Genomic DNA, 21,385 nt, shown 5'->3' on the forward strand with positions numbered 1-21,385 from the left:
ACTCCCAATCTTGGCAGAAAAATTAAAAGCATAGGAATTGGGCTGTAAAACCTTATTCTGGGCAAGTCCAGCTACGAAGTAAGCTGGCTCTCCCTTTCTTGCCCGTTCAACAACTTGTAAGTTTAAACAAAATATTTACTTACTTTATAATCATGCATTGGTTCACAACAATAGCAGCAGTAAAACCAATGTAGGCAAAATACTTTTATGTACTGTATAACCAGCTCCAAGCACCTGCCTAAAGTTGGAGCACCCACCACTGGTCAAAGGAAGAGGAACAGGAAGTACTAGATGCTCCTTTCTTTCCAGGAGAGGAGGGAAAATAACATCACACAGAGCCTGCTCTATCAACTGTATGTCTATGGTCTGAATATCTGTCTATTGGCAATACAGCTGTGTGAAATTTAGCCCCTTCTCATGCTAACTGACCAGAATATGCACGCTAGGTTTGGCTGCTAATCTCCCACACTTCCAACCTCTTGTTTAAAAACTTCCGGTGAGTGGGAGTCCACCACCTTCTGTGGGAGCCTGTTCCACTGTTGAACACTTCCATGGCCAGAGAGTTCTTCCTGATGTTTAGTCGGAGTCCCCTTTCTTGTAACTTGAACCCAACAGGCAATCCTAGATGGACAAGGAATCTTACCTGCTCTGAGGGGCCAGTCTGCTCTGCTTGTCTCAGCGCCTTAGCTAGCTGCTTGGGTACCGGGGGGGGGGGGGCAAGGTGCCTGTGGCGCAAGGCACACCAGAATCTCAGTGCCTGAGTCCTGTTCTGCTCCGAAGTCATGCAGGCCCATGTCGCTTTTTTGGGCAGCGCAGAGCCTGCAGGTGCCCAAGTCACCATGTCACTCCCAGGAGAGACGCGTGGCTTGGGGATGGTAAGTGCTGCCCCCCACAGTGTACCCAGTGCCCTCCCCCCCAGCTACACCTCTGGCTTGACTGTGGGCCATGTGTGTGTCCTCATCCTCACCTGGGGAAAGTCCTTGGCATCTTGTCCTCCAAGTGTTTTAGTTCAGCCTCCTCTCTGAAGACTCGGCTCACGGCTTCTCCCTCTCTGCTCTCAGTACTGGCATTGCCACCCGCCTGTTAGAATTCCTGCTCTATGATTGCAGTCATGGGATTGTTGTCTTTCACATGACAGTATATGTTTTGACTCCACAGAGTGGGAAGTGACGGAGACAGGATGTTTGTGTTACTGTGTTTCGTGAAGTGGGACTATTGTCCTTTGTTCTTTTTCTCTTTGCTGTCTGATGCTAGAGAGAGAAGGAGCCATGTTGCAGTGCTCCATGTGTGTTTATATGTAAATAAAGTAGATTAGCCAAAACGCTGAGTTGCTGAAGTCTGTCACGCGCATGATGCACAAACTCTGCGGATCCACCGGTGTCTGTAGGCATCGGTCGCTGTGATGTTCGGGCTGAAGAAAGCTTTTGAAGCTCCCGAAGAACCGACCAGGAGGGAGGGAACATGCCAGTCGGGCATGTGTCTCTGCCAGGGTCCTGCTTGAGTATAGGCTGAACTCTGCCTCCTCTCTGACAATAAAGATATTATTATTATTATTATTATTATTATTATTATTATTATAACTCGGCCCACGGCTTCTCCCTCTCTGCTCTCAGTCCTGGCATTGCCCCCCGCCAGCGCTTCCCACCCACAGTGGCCGCTCCTCCAAGTGGCCTTGGGCTGGAGCTCAGAAGGCTGCCTGGGGCCTTGGGCAGAAGCAAGGTGTCTCCCAAGGAGCTTCACAGACAGGAAGGGGAAAGGGCTGCCCTCAACACCATGCCTCTTTGGCTCGGCCTCTCCTCACCAAGCCTGCTTCTGTGTCTCTCTCTGCCTCTGCTTGGCAGGTGGAGTTTGTAGTCGACCCCTCGGTGAATCCCAGCGACCCACTGGTGAAGAGCGCGATTGAGCAAGTTCGCTTCCGAATCTCCAACTCAAGCACCGTGAACAGGTAGGTGGCGGGAGGAAGAGAGGGTGGCAGGGGCTGCCAGCATGAGCTGGGCAGGCTCTGACTGGCAAGATTTCCAAGCAACAGGAGGGCGTTCAGAACTGGGCAGCTCTCTCCCTCCTCCACCCCCTGGTGATTTGGGCTGGTGGACTGAGATCTCTTATTTATTTTATGTGTAACGTACGTACTGCTGTGTCATAGAAGTACATTGCAGTGGTTCACAACAATATAAAATCATAAAACCATGCAGTAAAATCATAAAAAGTTGAAATCAAAAGAATTAAAAAAACAAACAGCAGTAGACCATTGGTGTGTGTGTGTGTGCTCTTAATGGCCTGCCTAGGCCTGGCGGAACAGAAAAGTGGAACAGAAGGTGCCCACTGAATCTAGTGGCAGGGTCTTCCACAGGACTGGGCTAATGACACGAAAGGCTTGGTTTCTCTTCCCTCTGGCACCCATTCCCATGACACCTATCTAGAGGAGGTGTTTTCCTCCTGCCTACTTCCTGGTGGGGGGAGCCCCAAACTTGTGGGGTTTCTGAAACGCTTTCCAGTCCTCTACAGACACCAGTTGTCCCGCTTGTGGCTCAAGGAAACGGCAGGAGGCAGATGGCTGCAGAAGAGCCATGTTCCTAGCTAGTTGTTCAGTGAATATTGTGGTGTTTCTGGGGACTGAGCATTGGAGCCTGCTTTGCAGTTTCCCAACACTGGTGCCTAGCTTCACTTTCCCTTCATAACTGCAGGATTAAAGTCCCACAGACGCCAATGTCTCAGGAGAGTTTGGACGAAGGAAGCCAGGAGTCTGGACTTGGGGCTGCCCTGAGGGAGATGGAGGGCTGCTTCTCTCCTTGCAAAGCGGAGGCGGCTGGCAGAAAGGCGCGCGCTGCCAAGTTAAGCTACCACCCAGTCACAGGTAAAGGCCTTTCCTGCTTCTGCTGTTTCCGGCTTTCTGAATTGGGGGGGGGGGTGTTTCTGTGTAAGGAGTGGTGGGCAGTAGCTCCTGCCTGTGTCTCTCCAACGCAAACCCTCTGCTTCTCTTCAGTGCCAGGCCTTGGGCGCTCCCTGGGCTTCCTCCCCAAAATGCCTCGCTTAAAGGTGGCCCACCTCTTCCTCTGGTACTTGGTTTACGGGCATCCTCTTAGCACCCAGCAGAGGAGATGGAGCTGCAGCCAGGAGGCAGCGGACGGCCTGCAAGGCCTTGACTCCAGCCTGCCTGGCAGGACGGAAGAGAAGGAGCCGAGAGCAGCAGCCGGGAGCCAGGAAGGCTGCGAGGCGCTTGAGGACCAGGCAGGTGAGGAATCGGGAGCAAGCAGGGAGTCCAGAGGACGGCTCGATGCTTGGTCTGAAAGCATTTCTCCGTCGGTTCATATCTGAAAGTATTTTGAATGAAAGCAATGAAACTGTATAATAAAAAGAGAGTGTAAATCAGGGGTCAGCAAACTTTTTCAGGAGGGGGCCGGTCCACTGTCCCTCAGACCTTGTGGGGGGTCGGACCCACCACCTCCCGAAAGCACACACACACACACACCCCGCCTATGCCACTCATGCCACAGCCGCTGACGCTGCCTCGTCTTTGGCAGCGTCGGCGTCCTCTCTCTTGGCAGGGCACAGAGCCCATGCCGCTGGCCTGGGCGGTGGAGACAGCCTCCGCGCTGCTCCCGCTTCATTCCCGCTCGGCCGCTTCCTCCTGCTCGGCCGCCTCAGCGGGAAGGAAGGGTCGGCACTCGGAGGCATCCACGGCTTCTGATTGGCCTCAGGAGCTTCCTGCAGCCAATCAGAAACCGTGCCAGCGTCGCTGCCCACCCAGAGGCATCTGCGGCTTTTGATCCTGCAGCCAATCAAAAGGCGTGCTGAGTCGCGGAAGTCAGTCTCCGCGTGGCAAGGCCTCTGCGCTGCGCCTGTTTAGCGCGGGGACTGACCGCAAGGTTCGTGGGCCGAATTAACGAGCCCGGTGAGCCGTATGCGGCCCGTGGGCCTTAGTTTGGCGACCTCTGGTGTAAATACTAATAACAGCATGCTACAAACAGGAGCTCAGCAATCAGCCAGGGGAAGCCTGGGCAAAAAGGTTCCTGTTTACGGGATGCCTGAAGCAGCTGATAGGGCCAAGGGATGGGCTTCATTTCCACAGCACGGGTAATGGTGGGAAGGGCCCATTTTTGGGTCACTGCCCTGCGGTGCCCTGGAGGGTGCAGGACCACCAGGAAAAGAGTCCTAGGGCATCTAAGGGCTCTCCGAGGGCTCTGCAGGGGCAGCAGCAAAGGGCTTTCACAGTCTTGGCCGCTGCTGTGTGCTTCCATGGGAAGATGCGCGCATGAGGGGCTGAGTGTTGTGCACATGCTCCTGGGAAGCATCCTCTGAGTTCCTGACGGCTGGGCTGGGTTCAGTCGGGGAGGCCTCCAAGTGATGCAGCAGCAGCAGCCGCACTGTGGACTCTGGGCAGCCCCAGTGCCTCGGTTGGGATCAGCCTCAGGGAGCCACCTGTGACCTCTGCCCAGCTGTGGAGCCAGCCTGGATTGTGACATCTTGAGGGGCGGGGGAAGGATTCAGGAAGCCCTTGTGGAGCTTGCTGACTTCTTTTTCCGCCTCTTCCCTCTAGCACCAACCACAAGTTGGAGGGTTCCAACCCCCCCTCCCCCCCTTAACTAAACAAAGGCCCTTCTCAGCTAGTGTCACCTAGGAGCTGGAGTAAATTCTGACATTCCTGTGTCACTGTAGCACACAGTGCAAAATAAATGAGACGTGACCCGAGTATATGCATTTCAGCATGAATGGTGGCGAACACAAGTTGTTCATGAACATAAGAACAACCCTGTGGTCCATTTCTTTCCCCATCCTGTTTGCACAGTGGCCACGTTGTAAAGTTAGAGGGAGAAAAGCTTTTCTCTGTCCACTTTCTTCACACTTCGCATAACTTTATACCGTATTTTTCTGTGTATAACACGCCCCCATGTATAAGACGCCCCCTATTTTGGAGGACTCAAATTTTAGGAAATGGGGGGAGCTTTTTTGGGGGGAGGATTGCCCAGGGTTGTTGAGCTTTGGGGGGGGGATGCTGAAAATCACTTACCCGGATGACTAACACTCACATTGCAGAAGCTGACGGGCGTCTGCCCACTCGCCAGCAGTCACACGCCTAATTGCTGCAGTGGCAGCCAGTCAACAGCAGACCTTGTCACAGCAACCAGTCACCCACCCACCCAGTCACCTCCCCCCCCCATGCACTATCCCTGTATAAGACGATCCCTGTTTTAAAAAATCATTTTAGAGTAAAGAAACCTCATACACGGAAAAGTACAGTACATCTTTATTGTTGCTTCTTCCTCATCTTTCCTCCTGGGGGAGTCACTCCACCCCTTTCGTCCTTTTGGTGGCTCTTTTCCAATTCCCCCCCAGCTCTGCAGTATCCTCCTTCAGGTGAGGCGCCCAGAGCTCCCCACAGTATTCCACACCAGAGATCCATGTGTTGGTGTGAATCTCCCTTGACCCCCCCGTGAAAGGAGATGAGTCTGTTGCAGCCGTGAGAACCGTTTTCTCTCTTTCCCTTGCAGTGTACGTGGACGACGCCTCGTGGAAGCGGCACGTCCCTCCTCTCCCGCTCCACCGGGAGTTTGGCCATGGGTGGGCTCTCGTCAGCGACATCCTCCTCTGCCTGCCACTGTCCATCTTTACCCAGATAGTGCAAGTCAGCTACAAGGTGCTGGGCTTCACTTCAGGGATTTCTCTCGGCCGAAAGGCAGCCGCCCCTCGGGGCTTCTGCTCCCAAGTTCCCGTCAGTTCTGCTGTGGCTACAAGTTGCCCCCCGATCCTTTGGAGGGGTGGCAGTTAAATCCTTTGGTGGTGGGGCAGAAGCTGCTTGCCACACCCAGGGGCACCCCTAGCCAAGGCCACGGGCGGAGGTCCTGGCCAGCCTCCTGTGGGGGCCTTTTCAGCTTCTCTGCTGCTGCCACAGCCTTCCTTGCAGTTGTTCTGTTTTTTAACAAAATATCCCAGGGCTTCGCTTAGAAAAAGCAGAAAGTTAGCCAGACTTAAGTTACATTGAAATTTAATTCATAATTTTTAGGTAGATAACCTGGAAGATTATTTAAATGATCCCCTGAAGAAACACACGTTGATCCGATACCTTCCAAGGTCGATCCGCCAGAAGCTCCTTTACAAGAGGTAAGCATCTTCAGCAGGTGTAGATTTGGGCAAAGGGTGCGATTTCAGAGTAGCGGAGAATACCAAACTTTTCAAAGGTCCAGCTCCACGAGCTCGGAATCCAAACCTGGGAAATATTAGAGCAGTGCGAATCATTCTCTAAAAAAGTAGAACGGCCGTGTGATTTTATAAGAGCTGTCCATGTCAAACCAACACCACTCTCATCCTCTGCGTAAGGTAAAATTTATGAATACAACTGAGAGCAGAGACAAAACTACTAAGAAAGAGATGCAGTAAGATGAAGGGTTCAGAAAGGATCAGGGAGTCAAAGGCACAAATATAAGGCATTGTGAAAGAACATCTCACTTTGTGTCTCGTGTAAAACATTCAGCAAGTGATGTTGGTCCTGCCTCTTTCTCTTCTCTTCTGCCCCCCCCACTCCATTACATAGGGCTTCGTGATCACAGAGTTCACGTCAGTAGCATAAAAAACCTCAGCTTGCAATATAGTCTGTTCACTAAACAGCCATCCACCGGTGCGCCAAAGCCTTCCTTGGAGAAAGGAGAGGGAACGGATTCACTGCTTTAGCCCCTATTGACCCAGAACATCATCTTGTGGGCAGGGGGATGTCTCTTGACTTTCAGAGGTTGCCTTGGTGGTCTGCTTGAAGCAGCTCTGAACTAAAACTGGTGGCCTGTAGACACTCCCCACCCCGCTCCTTGGGCCTAGGTCAGAATGTCTTGAACTGGGACCCAGGGAGGGCTATAAATATTCCACAGGATGGTTCAAGCTGTTTGAATATGGGATATGTCAGAGAATTATGCATATTGGAAAACCTGCCCGGTCTTTCTCTTCTTTTTTTTGCGGGAGGAGAGGGGAGGTGACTGGTGGAGTGCCTGGAAGCTAACTGACAGAAATAAGTTGACGAGTCTAAAGTTCTTAATCTCTTTGCTACAGGAGATACATCTTCTCAGTAGTGGAAAGCCTTCAGCGGCTGTGTTACATGGGGCTGGTTCAGTTTGGACCCACAGAGAAATTTCAAGAAAAAGATCAGGTAAGGTTACTGCTACGTATCTACACCTCTGCCACTTGACGGTCAAAGCAGCTTACTTTTTTAAAAAAACACCAATGCCTACAGGAGTAATGAGGGAAACTTCCCCTGTCCCCAGTGGGGAAGGAGATCCCCAGGTGTGGGTTCTGCCTGCCTCCTGTCCCTCCAGACTTGCAGGGTCACCAGATGCACCTGGGCAGGTAGAAGAGGCTCCATCCCCGTCCCTTCCCTGCATTGCCCAGTTCCCAGGAGCTGTGCTTGCCTCCCTGCGTTTCTCATCTAGTCTTCTGTTAAACATTTGTCCTTGTTGATTAATGAGAGAAACCCTTTCCAGAAGAAAAGTGTTTTAGTCTGCGGCAGCAAAAGAAGGGAGCACTCTAAAGAGCGACCTATTGTTGCAGAAAGATTTGTGGACTGAAGTCTGCTTTGCCCTGTGCTACCCTCTCAACCCGGGTGGAGAGGGAGAAAAATGCCAACCCTTGATGCCAGATAGGAATGAATTGCAAGGAATGCAGTCTGTAGCCGCTTAGAGGTTTGCAAAAGAAGCAGAGTGCCTATTTCCAACAGCAGCATTTGACGGCAGCCAAAGTGCCCTAACATTGCTAAGCAGTTGACACCTCAAGGAGGCAGAACAGCCTATAAAAGTAATCGCAGCATGTGAATATCCCAATTTGCTCCTCTAGTGCAGACTTTGCGACAATAGATTTGCCACTTTTGGAAAAGGGAAGTGGTTGCCAAGCTGTGATGCCCATCTTGAGCCAAGCTGCGCCTCTGTGGGTCCAGGCAGTTGCTGGGCAGGCCGTTCTTGTCCCCATCTGTCTCTGGAGCTGGGATTGTTCTTTCCCAAAACACTTTGTTGCAGCTGGAATGGCCTTGAGCGGCTGCATCATATTGCTGGCCAAACAACTGCGCCTGGCCCAGGGTGGCCCACCCCAGCAACTCTCTTCGCAGGATGGCTTCACGAGGCTTGTGAAGATACCCCTGCTTCTTCAGCAGTGTTTTTGTGTGTGTGTCAAAGGATGCCTCCGGAAGGAGAGCACTTGGCTGCTACCCAAACACGCAAGGAAGGGGTACCCTAGTTTTGACTTAACTCCCTAAATCCCTCGAGTCCGTCCTTGCTCGGTTGCTTTGCCCCTGAGCTTTTGTGGGTGTTTTGCAGGTCTTTGTCTACCTGAAGAAGAACGCTGTGATTGTGGACACCACCGTCTGCGAGCCCCACTACAACCTGGCTCAGAGCAGCCGCCCCTTTGACAGGCGCTTGTATGTTCTGAACACTCTGCAAGACGTGGAGAACTTCTGGTTTGATCTGCAGTGCGTCTGCCTCAATACGCCACTAGGTACAGAGCCAGACTCACTAGCCGCTGTCTTCCTGCGCTGATGGCCCCTTCCTGCCTCCTCTCATTCCACCCTCTCCTGCCATATCCTGCAGCTCTCAGCTCCTAGCCTCTGGCCACCTGCCTCTGCATTCTCTGGCCCATGGCAGAGTTGCTGCTGCTGCTGCTGCTGACCAGCTCCTCTTCTTCCTCCTTTCAGGAATTGTCCGCCACCCCCGTGCCAGGAGGGGCGGAGCGCAAGCCAGCGAGGCTGGCACCACCCTGGACGTGGCGCTGGAGCAAGAGTCGGCAGCCCATAGGCACAACCTTGAGCGCAAGTGTGCCATGCTGGAATACACCACGTACGTCTCCTTTCCTCTGTGGTTGCTTGCTAGGAACGGGGCGTGTTGCAGAGTTGGGGTGTTGCTTTGGCAGGGCAGAACGCACCCAGGGGTGGAGGGTGACTCCCATCCGCCAGCGGAGGCAGGGCTGGTAAAGGGCCCTGGCAGGGAGGAAAAGAGGAGCCCCCTAGGCTTTCTCCAGGTCTTAGCTGATCAGATCTGAGATGCAGGGGCTTAAATGCTCCTTGGTTGCGCTGAAATGGACATCTATGTGTCCTAGAAGAGAAGCGCCGTTGAGCCCTTTCTGTGCGGATTCACGCTCCTTGTACAGTCATACCTTGGGTTGCTAACGTGATCTGTGCGGGAGGCACATTTGCAACCCGCAGCGTTCGCAGCCTGAAGTGCCATGTCTGCGCATGTGTGTGACATCATTTCGCACTTCTGCGCATGCGTGAGCACTGAAACCCAGAAGTAACCCATTCCAGTACAGTCATACCTCGGGTTAAATGTGCTTCAGGTTGAGCGTTTTCAAGTTACACTCCACGGCGACCCGGAAGTAACAGAGCGTGTTACTCGCGGGTTTCGCCACTTACACATGCGCAGACACTCAAAATGATGTCACGCGCATGCGCGGAAACGGCAAAATGCGACCTGCGCACGCGCAGACGCACAGTCATGTCTCATGTTCTACTCAGGATTCGAACAGGGCTCCCGAATGGATCCCATTTGCATCCAGAGGTACCACTGTACTTCTGGGTTTGGCGTGGTCCGCAACCCGAGAACACACAGCGTTTGTAACCCGAGGTATGACTGTAATAGGAATGCAGCAGATAGGATCAAAAACAATGTAAAAGAATCTGGAAAGCCCATTGGGGTTTCCTACCCCTCTCTTTTTAAAGGCATTTCTTTATTTGCCTTTTCAAAGTTAATACAGAAAAGGCCCAGCACAAAAACTAAGCTGTGCTTACAGCTACTGCTGTCTGGAAGAATCAGGCTCCCTTTCCTGAAGCTGGGTTAGCAGCAGCAGGAAGTGAGAGGAGTAGGAAGTCACTTGGAATCATAGAACTGTGGAGTTGGAAGGGACCCCCAAGGGACATCCAGCCCAACCCCTGCAATGCAGGAATCTCAGCTAAAGCAGCCATGACAGATGGCCATCCAACCTCTGCTTAGAAACCTCCCAGGAAGGAGAGTCCACCACCCTCTGAGAAAGTTCTTCATAAGGTTTAGTCAGAAATCGCTGGAATAGAATCATAGAATCATAGAGTTGGAAGAGACCACAAGGGCCATCGAGTCCAACCCCCTGCCAAGCAGGAAACACCATCAGAGCACTCCTGACATATGGTTGTCAAGCCTCTGCTTAAAGACCTCCAAAGAAGTAGACTCCACCACACTCCTTGGCAGCAAATTCCACTGTCAAACAGCTCTTACTGTCAGGAAGTTCTTCCTAATGTTTAGGTGGAATCTTCTTTCTTGTAGTTTGGATCCATTGCTCCGTGTCCGCTTCTCTGGAGCAGCAGAAAACAACCTTTCTCCCTCCTCTATGTGACATCCTTTTATATATTTGAACATGGCTATCATATCACCCCTTAACCTCCTCTTCTCCAGGCTAAACATGCCCAGCTCCCTTAGGCGTTCCTCATAAGGCATCGTTTCCAGGCCTTTGACCATTTTGGTTGCCCTCCTCTGGACACGTTCCAGTTTGTCAGTGTCCTTCTTGAACTGGACACAGTACTCCAGGTGAGGTCTGACCAGAGCAGAATACAGTGGCACTATTACTTCCCTTGATCTAGATGCTATACTCCTATTGTTGCAGCCCAGAATTGCATTGGCTTTTTTAGCTGCCGCGTCACACTGTTGGCTCATGTCAAGTTTGTGGTCAACCAAGACTCCTAGATCCTTTTCACATGTACTGCTCTCAAGCCAGGTGTCACCCATCTTGTATTTGTGCCTCTCATTTTTTTTGCCCAAGTGCAAAAAAAAAAAGTTGCATGGCAGGACCAAGCCTCCCCCCCCACACCCCGGTCCTAAGCAGAGCAGAGCTGGCCTTTGAGGATTCCTGGGCTAAGCTGTTCCCTTCACTGTGCCTCCCCCCCCCCTTTAAGAGGACGCCGAGAGGTGGAGGACAACGGCACCATTCCTGGCGACGGGCTCGGTGCTGGGGGCTTGGATTCCAGCTTTTACGGCCATTTGAAGCGCAATTGGATTTGGACCAGCTACATTATGAACAAGACCAGGAGGGTGAGTTTTTCTTCCCAAACAATTCTTTTTAAAAACTGCCTCTTCCCCCCCCCACCCCAAAATTGATATCTTTTAAAACAATGCAGACGGTTGAAGAAATAAACTGGATTTTTAGCACAAGCCGCTCTGTGCTAAATTTTGCTTTGACATGCATTTTATTTTTGAGAAGGAGAGAGAGAGACTGCTCTCATATATCACCTTTTCAGCTGCCTGTATTTTCAGTGGCTATAACTGAAATTTATTTCTGAATGGTGCCGGTATCAGCTAAGCACTAAAATCAAAGGATTCTGAATGTTATGTGTGGCTTTCGGAGGCTAAACTACCTGCCGTCCCTGTGAAGTCAAAAGGACCTTCTGCATCCCCCAGCCTGTTTTGGACAGGCGGGCACAGCATCACCCCCCTCTCTTGACTCCGCAGTAGCATGGGCACAGGGGCAAGAGCAGCCATGCGCTTTCCCAGCACGGAGACTGTTGTGTCCTTGATGGGCAAAAGCTTCTCTAAGAATCTGCTTTGTGCAGGAAGCCCTCAGTTCACTCTGCAGCCCACATGCAATGCCAAATCCACACATTTCCTCCGGTGCTGCCACCTGGATTCGTCCCTCCTGCTCACTCCCAGGCAGGGTGGATTTGATTTAAATCAAATCTATTTAAATCACAATTTAAGTCAAGTCACTAGTCAGTAAGACTTGATTTAAATCATTTTTTTTACAGAAAGACTCATTCTTGCTGGTATAATCTTAATATTTACAACCTGATGAAGGTTTCATTTTTGGAATAATAAATTTTCAGAGTAGTTTTTACAGTTATATCAAAATTACTGATACGGTTATACTATTAGAAATGTGTAGACAGATAATTATGAAATTATTGTTCATATTTGGACAACTTTTCTGCTGTACTTTATTGGAAGGAGAAAAATAATCATTTCCATAATAACAATTTAAACTATTTAACTAAAACAGTAACATTATAGCATATGTATCCATGTTTGTTAACTGATGTGGTTAAATGGGTTTGTTTGTTTTAAAAAAACTTAGACTGAGTTTTAGCACACATGAAAAATTGAAAACAAACCCTCATTTCCTGATGAATAGCCTTTGGACTATAATGTAACTTAAACAGAAAACTATCTTTAGAAAGATTTTTCCTCCAAAACCATTCTATTTTAAAAATACAATTTAAAATTTAAAAAAATCTGATATTTTTTTTATCATTTATTTTTATCAACCCTGCTCCCAGGGCTCTTCGCAGTTGTTAGGAAAGGCTCCTTTTTGGTCAACTGGACGCAGATGTGGCGCTCAGGCTTTGCAGGTGACTGCCAGGTGCAGCCAAGCTTGGCTAGGAAGCAAAATCATCTCTCTAGTCTGAGCTTGAGCCACCTTTGCATGGCTGGTAACCTGTGTGCTTTGCCGCTAGGAGAACGCTGCTGCTGCTGCTGCTGAAGCTGGGCACACGGTCAGACTGCAGACCTTCCTGACCAAGCGCTCCCTGCCGCTGAGCACAAGAGGTAATGGGACTGGGGGCTCCCCTGTGTGTGTCCGGGGTGGGAGGCACAGAGATGGTTGTGCGTGGCTCCTACTCCTGCAGGGGAATTGGGGGGATGACCCAGCTCTCATGTGGCCATTGTGGGAGCTGTGAAGCTGGTACAGGTCAAAAGAGGCTGATGTCCTGGGCAGCCCTTACTGCGGAAAAAACGCTTTATGGAGCTTGGCAGTGGAGACTTAGATGCAGGTTGACCTTCTTCCTAAATTGCACCGAGATACTTTGGAGGCACCTGGTGCTCCTTTTGAAAATCCCCAGTGGGTGATTCTGAGCCACTCAGCAATTTCTGTGGTTTGCCACTGCCCCTCTCAGGAGAAGCCAGATCAAATTAAGCCCTAAACAACTCAGGCCCCAAATTCCCACTAGGCCGCTTCCTTCCCTACAGACCTCCCCGGGTGCTGAGATTGGCAGAGAGGGCTCTTTCAGTAGTTCCTCACAGGCTTAGCGGGTGGCGGCCCAGGGCCTTCTCTGTGGTGGCCCCTGAGGTGGCAAACTCCCTCCCCACGGAGGTGCGCCTGGCACCTTCACTGTGCAGCTTCTGGAGGATATTGAGGATGCATCTCTTTACTCTGGCTTTTTACATCTGAGGTGCATATTTTTGGCACCCACCTTACTTCGGTGATCACAAGTTGTTGTAAAGTGTTTTTAACACTTGTTTTAATGTTGTAACCTGCCCTGGGACCTTCGAGTGAGGGGCAGGTAATACATAAATAAGTAAATAGTAGTAGCTCAAATAGCTCAACAGCTCAAAAGCTAAGACTTTTTAACAGCTCTGTGTATGTGTGTGTGCAAGAGAGAGTCGCAGTTCTCATGCATGTGCCTGGGAGAGTCTCTTTAGACCGGCAGTTGACATTTCCAGTTGCTGCCTCCCTCTTCCATGCTTTTGGGGCCTGTAAAAGCCCCTCCCTCCCTCCCTCCCTGCTGCTCCCCAATTTGCTGCTGGCCAGACAGGCGGTGCCTGTGTGTGTTTTTGCTGTGCATTCCTTGCTGGTGCAGGATTTCCTTGTTGGTTCCCAGGTGGCGGCGGCAGCAGCTCTCTTTGGGGAGACGGGCTGCTGGGTGCGGATCCTGCGGTCCAGAAGGAGGACCTGCAGGTCGAAAGCGAAACCACGCTGAACAGAAGCCAGAGAGTGAGGGGCGGAAAGAGCCAGAAGAGGAAGCGGCTTAAGAAGGAGCCGGTGAAGAAGACAAGGAAAAGGAGGAAGAAAAGAGGTGGGCTACCTCACTGGGGGGCTGGGGGGGCAGGCTGTGCATGGCAGTCGCTGGCCGAAAACCACTTAGGGCTCTGAGCGCCATTTTGGTCTGGATCAGGCTTCCTCAACCTCGGCCCTCCAGATGTTTTGAGACTACAATTCCCATCATCCCTGACCACTGGTCCTGCTAGCTAGGGATCATGGGAATTGTAGGCTGGATTTTCCTCTTCCTTTGAGATCTAAATGTCCTCCTAATGGCTTGGGGCAAATCCTCCTGTCTGCCTTTGGGGTCTGCTGGGCACAGGGGGGCCAGAGTGGCTGTGCCCTGGTCTTCCACAGCAGTGGGCCTGGGATGCCCACCTGCCCCCCCCCCAAGCTCACACATGGGAGTGGCAGAGCCACGAGCTGCTTGCTCACCACAAGTTGCTTCCTTCCTTTCTAAGAGGGGGGCGCCGGGGTGAAGAGAAAAAAGCCGCGCTACCACGACGAAGCGGACCAGAGCGCCTTGCAGAGGATGACCCGCCTGCGTGTGACGTGGACCGTGCAGGAGGATAGCCTGCTCATGCTGTGCCGGATCGCCAGCAACGTCCTCAATGCCAAGGTGGGCGGGGAAGCTGATCTCAGCAGCGAGGCTGGGAGGGGGCGACTTGGCAGCCAGCAAGTGGGGAGAACGGGGGGGGGGCGTCTTTGGGCTTCCCTTGTGTGCAAAGGGTCCAGGGATCCTGGCCTCGGCTGAGCGGGGGCTCCTTTCTCTTCTCCTACGCAGGTGAAGGGGCCGTTTGTCCCCTGGCAGGTGGTGCGAGACATCATGCACAGCAACTTTGAGGAGTCGCTGGACAAGACGTGCCACTCGGTGGGGCGGAGGGCGCGCTACATCGTCAAGAACCCCCAGACCTACCTCAACTACAAGTGAGGCGCTTTCCTCGTTTCATAAGCTCTATTGGAAATTCTGAGAGCAGGTTACCAAATGCAGAGCGTTGTCTCCCAAGACAAATAACACGCAGATGTTAAGTCTTGCATGCAGTCGTCCACAAACTTGGAAAACCTTTTTACATTACAAATTCAGCAGCTGTCCTCGGGGTGTACTTCAGTCTAAAGCGTTAAGGTGATTTCTCCATGGTGGCTGCTAGGGCTGAGACAGAGGGCAGCTGGCTGTGCCATTTATTGTTAATAAACGATATAAACTGAGACCAGATGGAGTCACACCCACCTTTCATTGTTAAACCTCTTATCACCCTCTGGTGGTGAGTTAAGCGTTTAATAAGTGCTCTTTCTGAGCTTTTGAGGCTGCTGCGGCTTTGAAATTATTATTATATATCTATATCTATATATCTATCTATATATCTATATCTATATCTATCTATCCCACCATTTTCCCTGACAAAGGGACTCAAGGTAGCTTACAGCTAAAATAGAAACAGCTAAAATCACCAGGGGGTGGGGAAGCAATCATTAAAAAACTATTATTATTATTATTACTACTACTACTACTAATAATAATAATAACCATAACCTAATAATAATAGTAATTTTAATATTTGTACCCTTCCCCTCTGACTCGGTTGCCCTAGCCACTCTGGGCAGCTTCCAACAGATAAAAGAAAACAATAAAACATCAAAACATCTATGCAGGATACATATAGATATGTATTGGTTTATTAAAACGTACAGATCTTTGCAATGAAAAGATCACAGCACCAGCCCTTTGGTCAGTTTCCGAATGTCTGTGGGAACAAAAAGGGATTCACCTGCCAACGGATGGAGAGCAAGGAGGGAGCCAGTCTTGCTTCTCAGGGCAGGGAGTTCCCAAGTTGCCTGGGAGCAGCCACCACCAAGAAGGCCCTCTCTGTGTCCCAGTGTCGGGGGGGCGTGTTCTGTCCTTCGCTGCCTCCCCTGCTCTCAGGGCATCCTTCAGGGCTCCCTCCCTCCTGGGGTTCCTCTTCCCCAGCTATGAGCGGCGAATGTGAATGTGCTAAGAACACAGGGATGCTGTGGCCAAGGGCTCTCCCCGTGAGAACCAACATTTTCCCTATCACCATCGAACGGAGCCAGCCATCTCTCCTTGGGGAGCAGAGGCTGGTGCCAGGGGATGCCCCCTTTTGGCTGCCTCTGTGGCTCTTGAAGTGTTTTCTACAGAAGCCAGCCTTCTCAGAGGGAGGCTCAGCTTCAGGGCTAAACTGGGGGATGTCTTCCTCAGGGTTTGCCTGGCTGAAGTCTACCAAGACCGGACTCTGACTGATGACTTCATGAACAGGAAGAGCAACTACCAGGACCCCAAGGTGAGCAGGAGCAGGTGTGGGGCTCTGGGTCCATGCACACACCCCAGGATGTGCCTGAAGTGGCCCTTCCCTGCATGGGCAGAGATGCTGAGCACAGCTCCAGGGAGGCTTTCTCCATTCCCCTTCAACCTAGAAATATTTTATTTAGTTGCATATAACACTCGATTGTAAAAAAAACTTCAAAGCAGTTTATCATCATCTTTAATTTCTATACCACCCTTCATCCAAAGATCACAGGGCAGTTTACAATATAAAAACACAACAAGACATATCATAATAACAAACAAAAACAAGACACACTCAGTTTAAAAGGCCATAGTTTAATTAGCCAAAGGCCTGGGAGAAGAGGAACGTTTTTGCATGGCACCTAAGGATATGCAACAAAGGCAACAGGCGAGTCAGATTTACAAGAAGATAAAACAATAAACTCAAGAAAAAACCACAACCCTGCTTTAAAACGTGCAAAAGTTAAAATAGAGTAAGAATATATCAGCTTCTAAGCCTCTGGGCAGGCATGCCCAACGAAGAATGCTTTGAGCAGGTGCCAAAATGAGTACAGTGATATCAACAGGCAGGGAGTTCCAAAGTGTAGATGCCACACTAAACGATCCAGTTATTACAGGTGTGGAATGGGAATTATGTGTCACCTGTAACAGGGCCAGTTCCACTGAGGGATGCGGTGGAGCGGGGAAAGGCGATCTCGTGGGGAATCTGGTCCCAAGTAAAGGGCTTCATATACAAACAGTGACACCTTGAACATGGCCCTGTAGCAAATGGGCAACCCTTTCCAGCCTCTCAGCAGTGGACCCAAACAAGGAGTGGGCTGATGCCAGAGCCACTGGTTCTTCTTCTGCCGCCTCCTGCCCCTCTTGGGGTTTGGAAGGCGGGCAGGAGACCTCCAGCCTCCTCCCAGCCCCTCCTTCCGCCCCTGCCCTGCCAGAGGAGCCCTTGAAACAGAGACGAGTGCGCAGGTGCCATTCATGCAGGTGACCCTGAGAGACGGAACCGGGTGTGGGCCCTGCTTCGCTGGTTCCCAGGACCAGGCTTTGTTCAGAACTGACCTCCCTCCCTCCCTCCTCTTCTCAAAGGTTTGCGCAGAAGAGTTCAAGGAATTTGTGGAGAGGCTGAAGGAGAAGTTCAGCTCCACGCTGGGGAATCCCAGACCTGCTATTCCAGACACCCTGGAGGAGCTTTTCCGCAGGTATCTCCTTGGCCAAACCCCGCTGGCAGAGCTGGGTCAGGAGCTGGCAGTGGCCGGGGCCTCTCTGGATCTCTGAGAGGGTGGCCCTGCAAGAGCTGAGCTGCCCGTCTGCCGAGAAACCAGCCTGCTGTGGCCGGGGGAATTGCAGACCTGGCTCTTGCCCATCAGAATCTGCCCCAGTCCCTGGCGGGTCTGTAGGAAGCTGCCTTCAGCCGGCTCAGCCAGGCAGGGGCTTTCTGGGGTTTGGGCCCCAGGGGTCCCTTTGGGCCACCCGCGTGCCGGGGTGGGTGTACGCTACCCCGGGATAAAGGGAGATGCGCCTGTGTGTGCCACCTTGGTGAGATCTCCCCGTGGCTCCTTCCTTGCCCTTTTCCAGGTTCCGAGTTCTGGCCATCGGAGATGAAACGACCCAAAGCAAGAAAGAGGATGTGCTCAGCAGGTGAGGCAAAGGGGGCTGGGGAGAAGCATAAAATGCTTCCTTCTAGTGTTGGAAACCATTTGAAACTGAAATCCAGTATCCCCAAGTGCCAAGACACCCCCCACCCCACCCCATTCCAGCTTCCCAAGCTGGGATCACATTGCTAAGATGTGGAACGGTTTATTCATCACTGAAGTTAGGCTTTATCTTTAAGAAAGAAGGATCTGTGCTGCGAAGGTCGATTTCAGATTGACACAGGCTCTTTCCTTCCAGCATCGCCGACATCCACTTTCTGGTGCTGCAGAACTTGATCCAGAGCACGCTGGCCCTCTCTGACAACCAGATGAAGTCCTGCCAGTCATTTCAGGTAGAGAGAACCTTGGTCTGCTGAGGTGTGTGCGTCCCCTCACCTATCTTGGGGGCTCAAGGAAACATACGGGGCTTGAGCATCTGCTGAGGAGACTAATGCCTGGGGGAGTAGGTGGGAAGACAGCTGACCTATGTGCCTGAGAACTTATAAAGAGACTTCTGGATGAGGCCAGTGGCCCCTCTAGTCTGCTGCGTTCTGTGAAGGTAAAGGAAGGACTGGACCCTGATTAATAAAATACACACAAGGCTTGGCCAGCAAGAATCTGGGAGGAAGTGCGCATAATAATCTGCCACACCCTGGTCCAGGACCCTTTTATTAACAAAAGAACTCTTACACAGCGTTTGTAAGAACTAATCAGATTTCCTCTGAGCGTTTCAAAAAATCCCCACGTGGGACAAGACAAAGTCAGATCAGAGGAATCCGTTTAACTACAAAGACTACTTTGAGCACGCATACGTGTTTCAGAGTAAATAAAACAGGAATCAAGGGGGAATACTTTTAGCAAACCCCAAAGGTCATAAACAGGCAGTAAACAGGAAAGGAAGGTAGGTTGTAAGCGTGGCGAGGAAAAGGTCTAGGAGGCCCTTCAAAAGGCTGGCGAAATGATTTGGGCATGTTGGAAATGGCAAAAGTGGGCAGAAAAGATGCTTGAAAATGCCACGGAAATGTCACCCTCCCCAAAAGCAAACAAACGTTGAGAGATGTTATAATGGGGAGCTGAAGTTCCCAGCTCTTAGCTGCCTGCGTGTGTGTTTGTGTCCGCAGACCTTCCGCCTCTACCGGGAGTACGGGGATGACCTCCTGGTCAAGGCCTTCTTGGACTGCCAGAAGAGGAGCCTTGTGAACCGCCGGAGGGGCAACCACAGCCTGGGCCCCAAGAAGAGCCGGGCACTGCCCTTTGTGCCCATGTCTTACCAGCTCTCTCAGAGCTACTACAGGTCAGTGCCCTACCTGAGGCTGCCAGTGCAAAGCAGAGGCTGTGGGGATGGGGGGGCAGCCAGGAGAACCAAGGCTGTGTTGGGGGGAACACACCCTCCCAGGGGAGCCCAGACGGCCCTTCCTGGGGGCTTCCCTCGCCCCTTTCTGCCTGGCATGCTGGAGCACAGGGGAGCCCACACCTTTGTCCAGCCAGGTGAACAGAAGGTAGCTTAGCTCTTGTGCCATCTTCCATGCGACTGCCCTTTATGAGAGGTGTCTTCAGGTATCTATAAAGGGCCGTCACACGGAGGAAGCTTGTGCTTCCTGCTGCGTCAGAGGGCAGGATCCCACCCAAGGGAGTCCGACTGCAAGAAAGCGCATTCCAACTAAATATTAGGAAGAACTTTCTGACGGTAAGAGCTGTTCCACAGAGGAACGGACTCCCTTGGGAGGTTGTGGACTCTCCTTCCTTGGAAATTCTTTGGACAGCTATCTGCCAGGGATGATGATTCTTCTTCTTCCTCTTCCTCTTTCTCTTGGTTTTCCAGATTATTACAAATTAGTCCAAATTACTTTGATATAATACAATAGGTTCTCCCTCCTATTGCAAACATACGTCCATTTCTTCCTCATGTAGCCACTTCATCCTTCTTTCATCTCCTCTTTAATTCTTCTCTTGATGTTAGTCCAGGGGCCAGCAAACTTTTTCAGCAGGGGGCCGGTCCACTGTCCCTCAGACCTTGTGGGGGGCCGGACTATATTGGGGGGGGGGAATGAACGAATTTCTATGCCCCACAAATAACCCAGAGGTGCATTTTAAATAAAAGGGCACATTCTACTCATGTAAAAACATTCTGATTCCCAGACCGTCCGCGGGCCGGATTTAGAAGGCGATTGGGCCAGATCCGGCCCCCGGGCCTTAGTTTGCCTACCCATGTGTTAGTCCATTCTCACAGCTGACCTTTATTGTTTCCTTACATACAGCACCTTTCTTGTTTCTCATAAATGCAGGATGCGTTTCATGTGTGTAGTCCTTCATAAACATTGTTCTCAGTCCTCGTCTGCTGGGAGAGTTAATCTCTATCTTTCTTTGTGCATTCCATTCCTTCTGTTGTCCAGCAACTTGCATACAGGCTGCGGCTATAAATAACTCCCAGATAACATGTCCACTCTCCGCCATTAAAATTCCACTCTGGGGTTCTTCCTCGGCACACAGCTAAAAACAGATCCTTTTTCACAAATGCAGCCTCTTGACAGATTTAATTAGTAGCTGTTCCTCTTCTCACTCGGAATTGCTCCCTTACACTCCTGGTCCAGTCCAGAGATAATTTTAAATGAAGTCCATTCAACTTCAGTCGAGGGGGGAGGGCATAATAAAGCATTGTTAAATTCCCTGGAGGGCAGTGGAGATTGACCGCCATAAATCATGACGTCAGCTGGAAACCTCTGCCGGGGATTATTTGCGATTCCTGCATTGCAGGACCCCTGGGTCCCCCTCCAACTCGGCAATTCTCGGATTCTCTCTCCAGGGTGTTCACGTGGCGGTTTCCCACAATGCTCTGCAGCGAATCGTACCAGTTCCTCTCGAAGCTCCAGGAGGCCGGAGCGCAGGACCAAGCCACTCGCTTCTCTTTCAAGGACCAAGACGACTCCTTTGCCTCCGAGGAGATGGTCACCTTTCCTCTGGACGGCCCTGGGGGCTACTGTGCCGCCATCCTGGCCCTCTCCTCCCTGGGCTTGGTGTCTGTGGACGTGATGATCCCAGAGCAGATTGTGGTGGTGGACAGCACCCTGGTGGAGAACGAAGTCATTAAAAGGTGGGGCTGCCTTGGCACTTGGTTTGGAAGGGGGTGGCAGTGAGGGGAGGTAAACTGAAGCCCGCCCACCCATTTGGGGTGCACAGCAGCAGCAGCCCTGGGGCTCTTCCTCAACCCCTTTCCCTGAGGCCTCTGCGTGAGCTGCTAAGCCAGGGGGAAGAGGTTTTTCTGGTGGCTTTGCAATCCTGCTGAGGCCATTGACTGGGGTTTGGTACACGCGGGGAACATGTGGAGACAGAAGAGCAAGGAGAGGCTCATAGCCTCTCTTCCACACTTCAGGCAGCAGCAGCAGCAGCGAGATCAGTGAGCTGCCTTTGTCTTGTGGTGTTGTGATGTTTGTTGGTTGCAGTTTGCAAAAAGATCAAAAACAACTAAATGGCCTCGGTCCAGTGCTTCTCCACCCCCATCGTTCAGCCCAGACACCAAGGTCCAGCGACAAGGGCCTTCTGGTGGTTCCCTCTCTGGAAGAAGTGAGGTTACAGGGAACCAGGCAGAGGGCCTTCTCGGTGGTGCCTGCCTTTTGGAACAACCTCCCATCAGATGGCAAGGAAATAAACAACTATCTGACTTTCAGAAGACATCTCAAGGCATCCCTGTTTAGGGAAGTTTTTAATGTTTGAGATTTTA

The 21,385-nt window shown here is 51.4% G+C and overlaps 1 protein-coding gene across 4 annotated transcripts in view; it reads left to right on the forward strand.

The window, feature by feature from the left end:
- Nucleotides 1-21,385, forward strand: part of GTF3C1 (general transcription factor IIIC subunit 1) — a 40,765-nt gene that overhangs the window by 11,349 nt on the left and 8,031 nt on the right. For all 4 annotated transcript variants that reach the window (XM_083585549.1, XM_083585548.1, XM_083585550.1 and 1 more), the window contains 19 exons: nucleotides 1,842-1,945; nucleotides 2,685-2,854; nucleotides 2,984-3,232; nucleotides 5,490-5,635; nucleotides 6,002-6,099; nucleotides 7,036-7,132; nucleotides 8,289-8,466; nucleotides 8,663-8,804; nucleotides 10,886-11,021; nucleotides 12,437-12,527; nucleotides 13,580-13,774; nucleotides 14,199-14,356; nucleotides 14,522-14,664; nucleotides 15,953-16,034; nucleotides 17,123-17,235; nucleotides 17,612-17,674; nucleotides 17,927-18,020; nucleotides 18,789-18,961; nucleotides 20,471-20,758. In XM_083585549.1, coding sequence (XP_083441675.1) covers nucleotides 1,842-1,945; nucleotides 2,685-2,854; nucleotides 2,984-3,232; nucleotides 5,490-5,635; nucleotides 6,002-6,099; nucleotides 7,036-7,132; nucleotides 8,289-8,466; nucleotides 8,663-8,804; nucleotides 10,886-11,021; nucleotides 12,437-12,527; nucleotides 13,580-13,774; nucleotides 14,199-14,356; nucleotides 14,522-14,664; nucleotides 15,953-16,034; nucleotides 17,123-17,235; nucleotides 17,612-17,674; nucleotides 17,927-18,020; nucleotides 18,789-18,961; nucleotides 20,471-20,758 — 2,720 coding nt within the window. The remainder of the gene's footprint in view (nucleotides 1-1,841; nucleotides 1,946-2,684; nucleotides 2,855-2,983; nucleotides 3,233-5,489; nucleotides 5,636-6,001; nucleotides 6,100-7,035; nucleotides 7,133-8,288; nucleotides 8,467-8,662; nucleotides 8,805-10,885; nucleotides 11,022-12,436; nucleotides 12,528-13,579; nucleotides 13,775-14,198; nucleotides 14,357-14,521; nucleotides 14,665-15,952; nucleotides 16,035-17,122; nucleotides 17,236-17,611; nucleotides 17,675-17,926; nucleotides 18,021-18,788; nucleotides 18,962-20,470; nucleotides 20,759-21,385) is intronic.

This window comes from Podarcis filfolensis (assembly GCF_964270895.1).
Source record: "Podarcis filfolensis genome assembly, chromosome: 14".
Taxonomy (NCBI): domain Eukaryota; kingdom Metazoa; phylum Chordata; class Lepidosauria; order Squamata; family Lacertidae; genus Podarcis; species Podarcis filfolensis.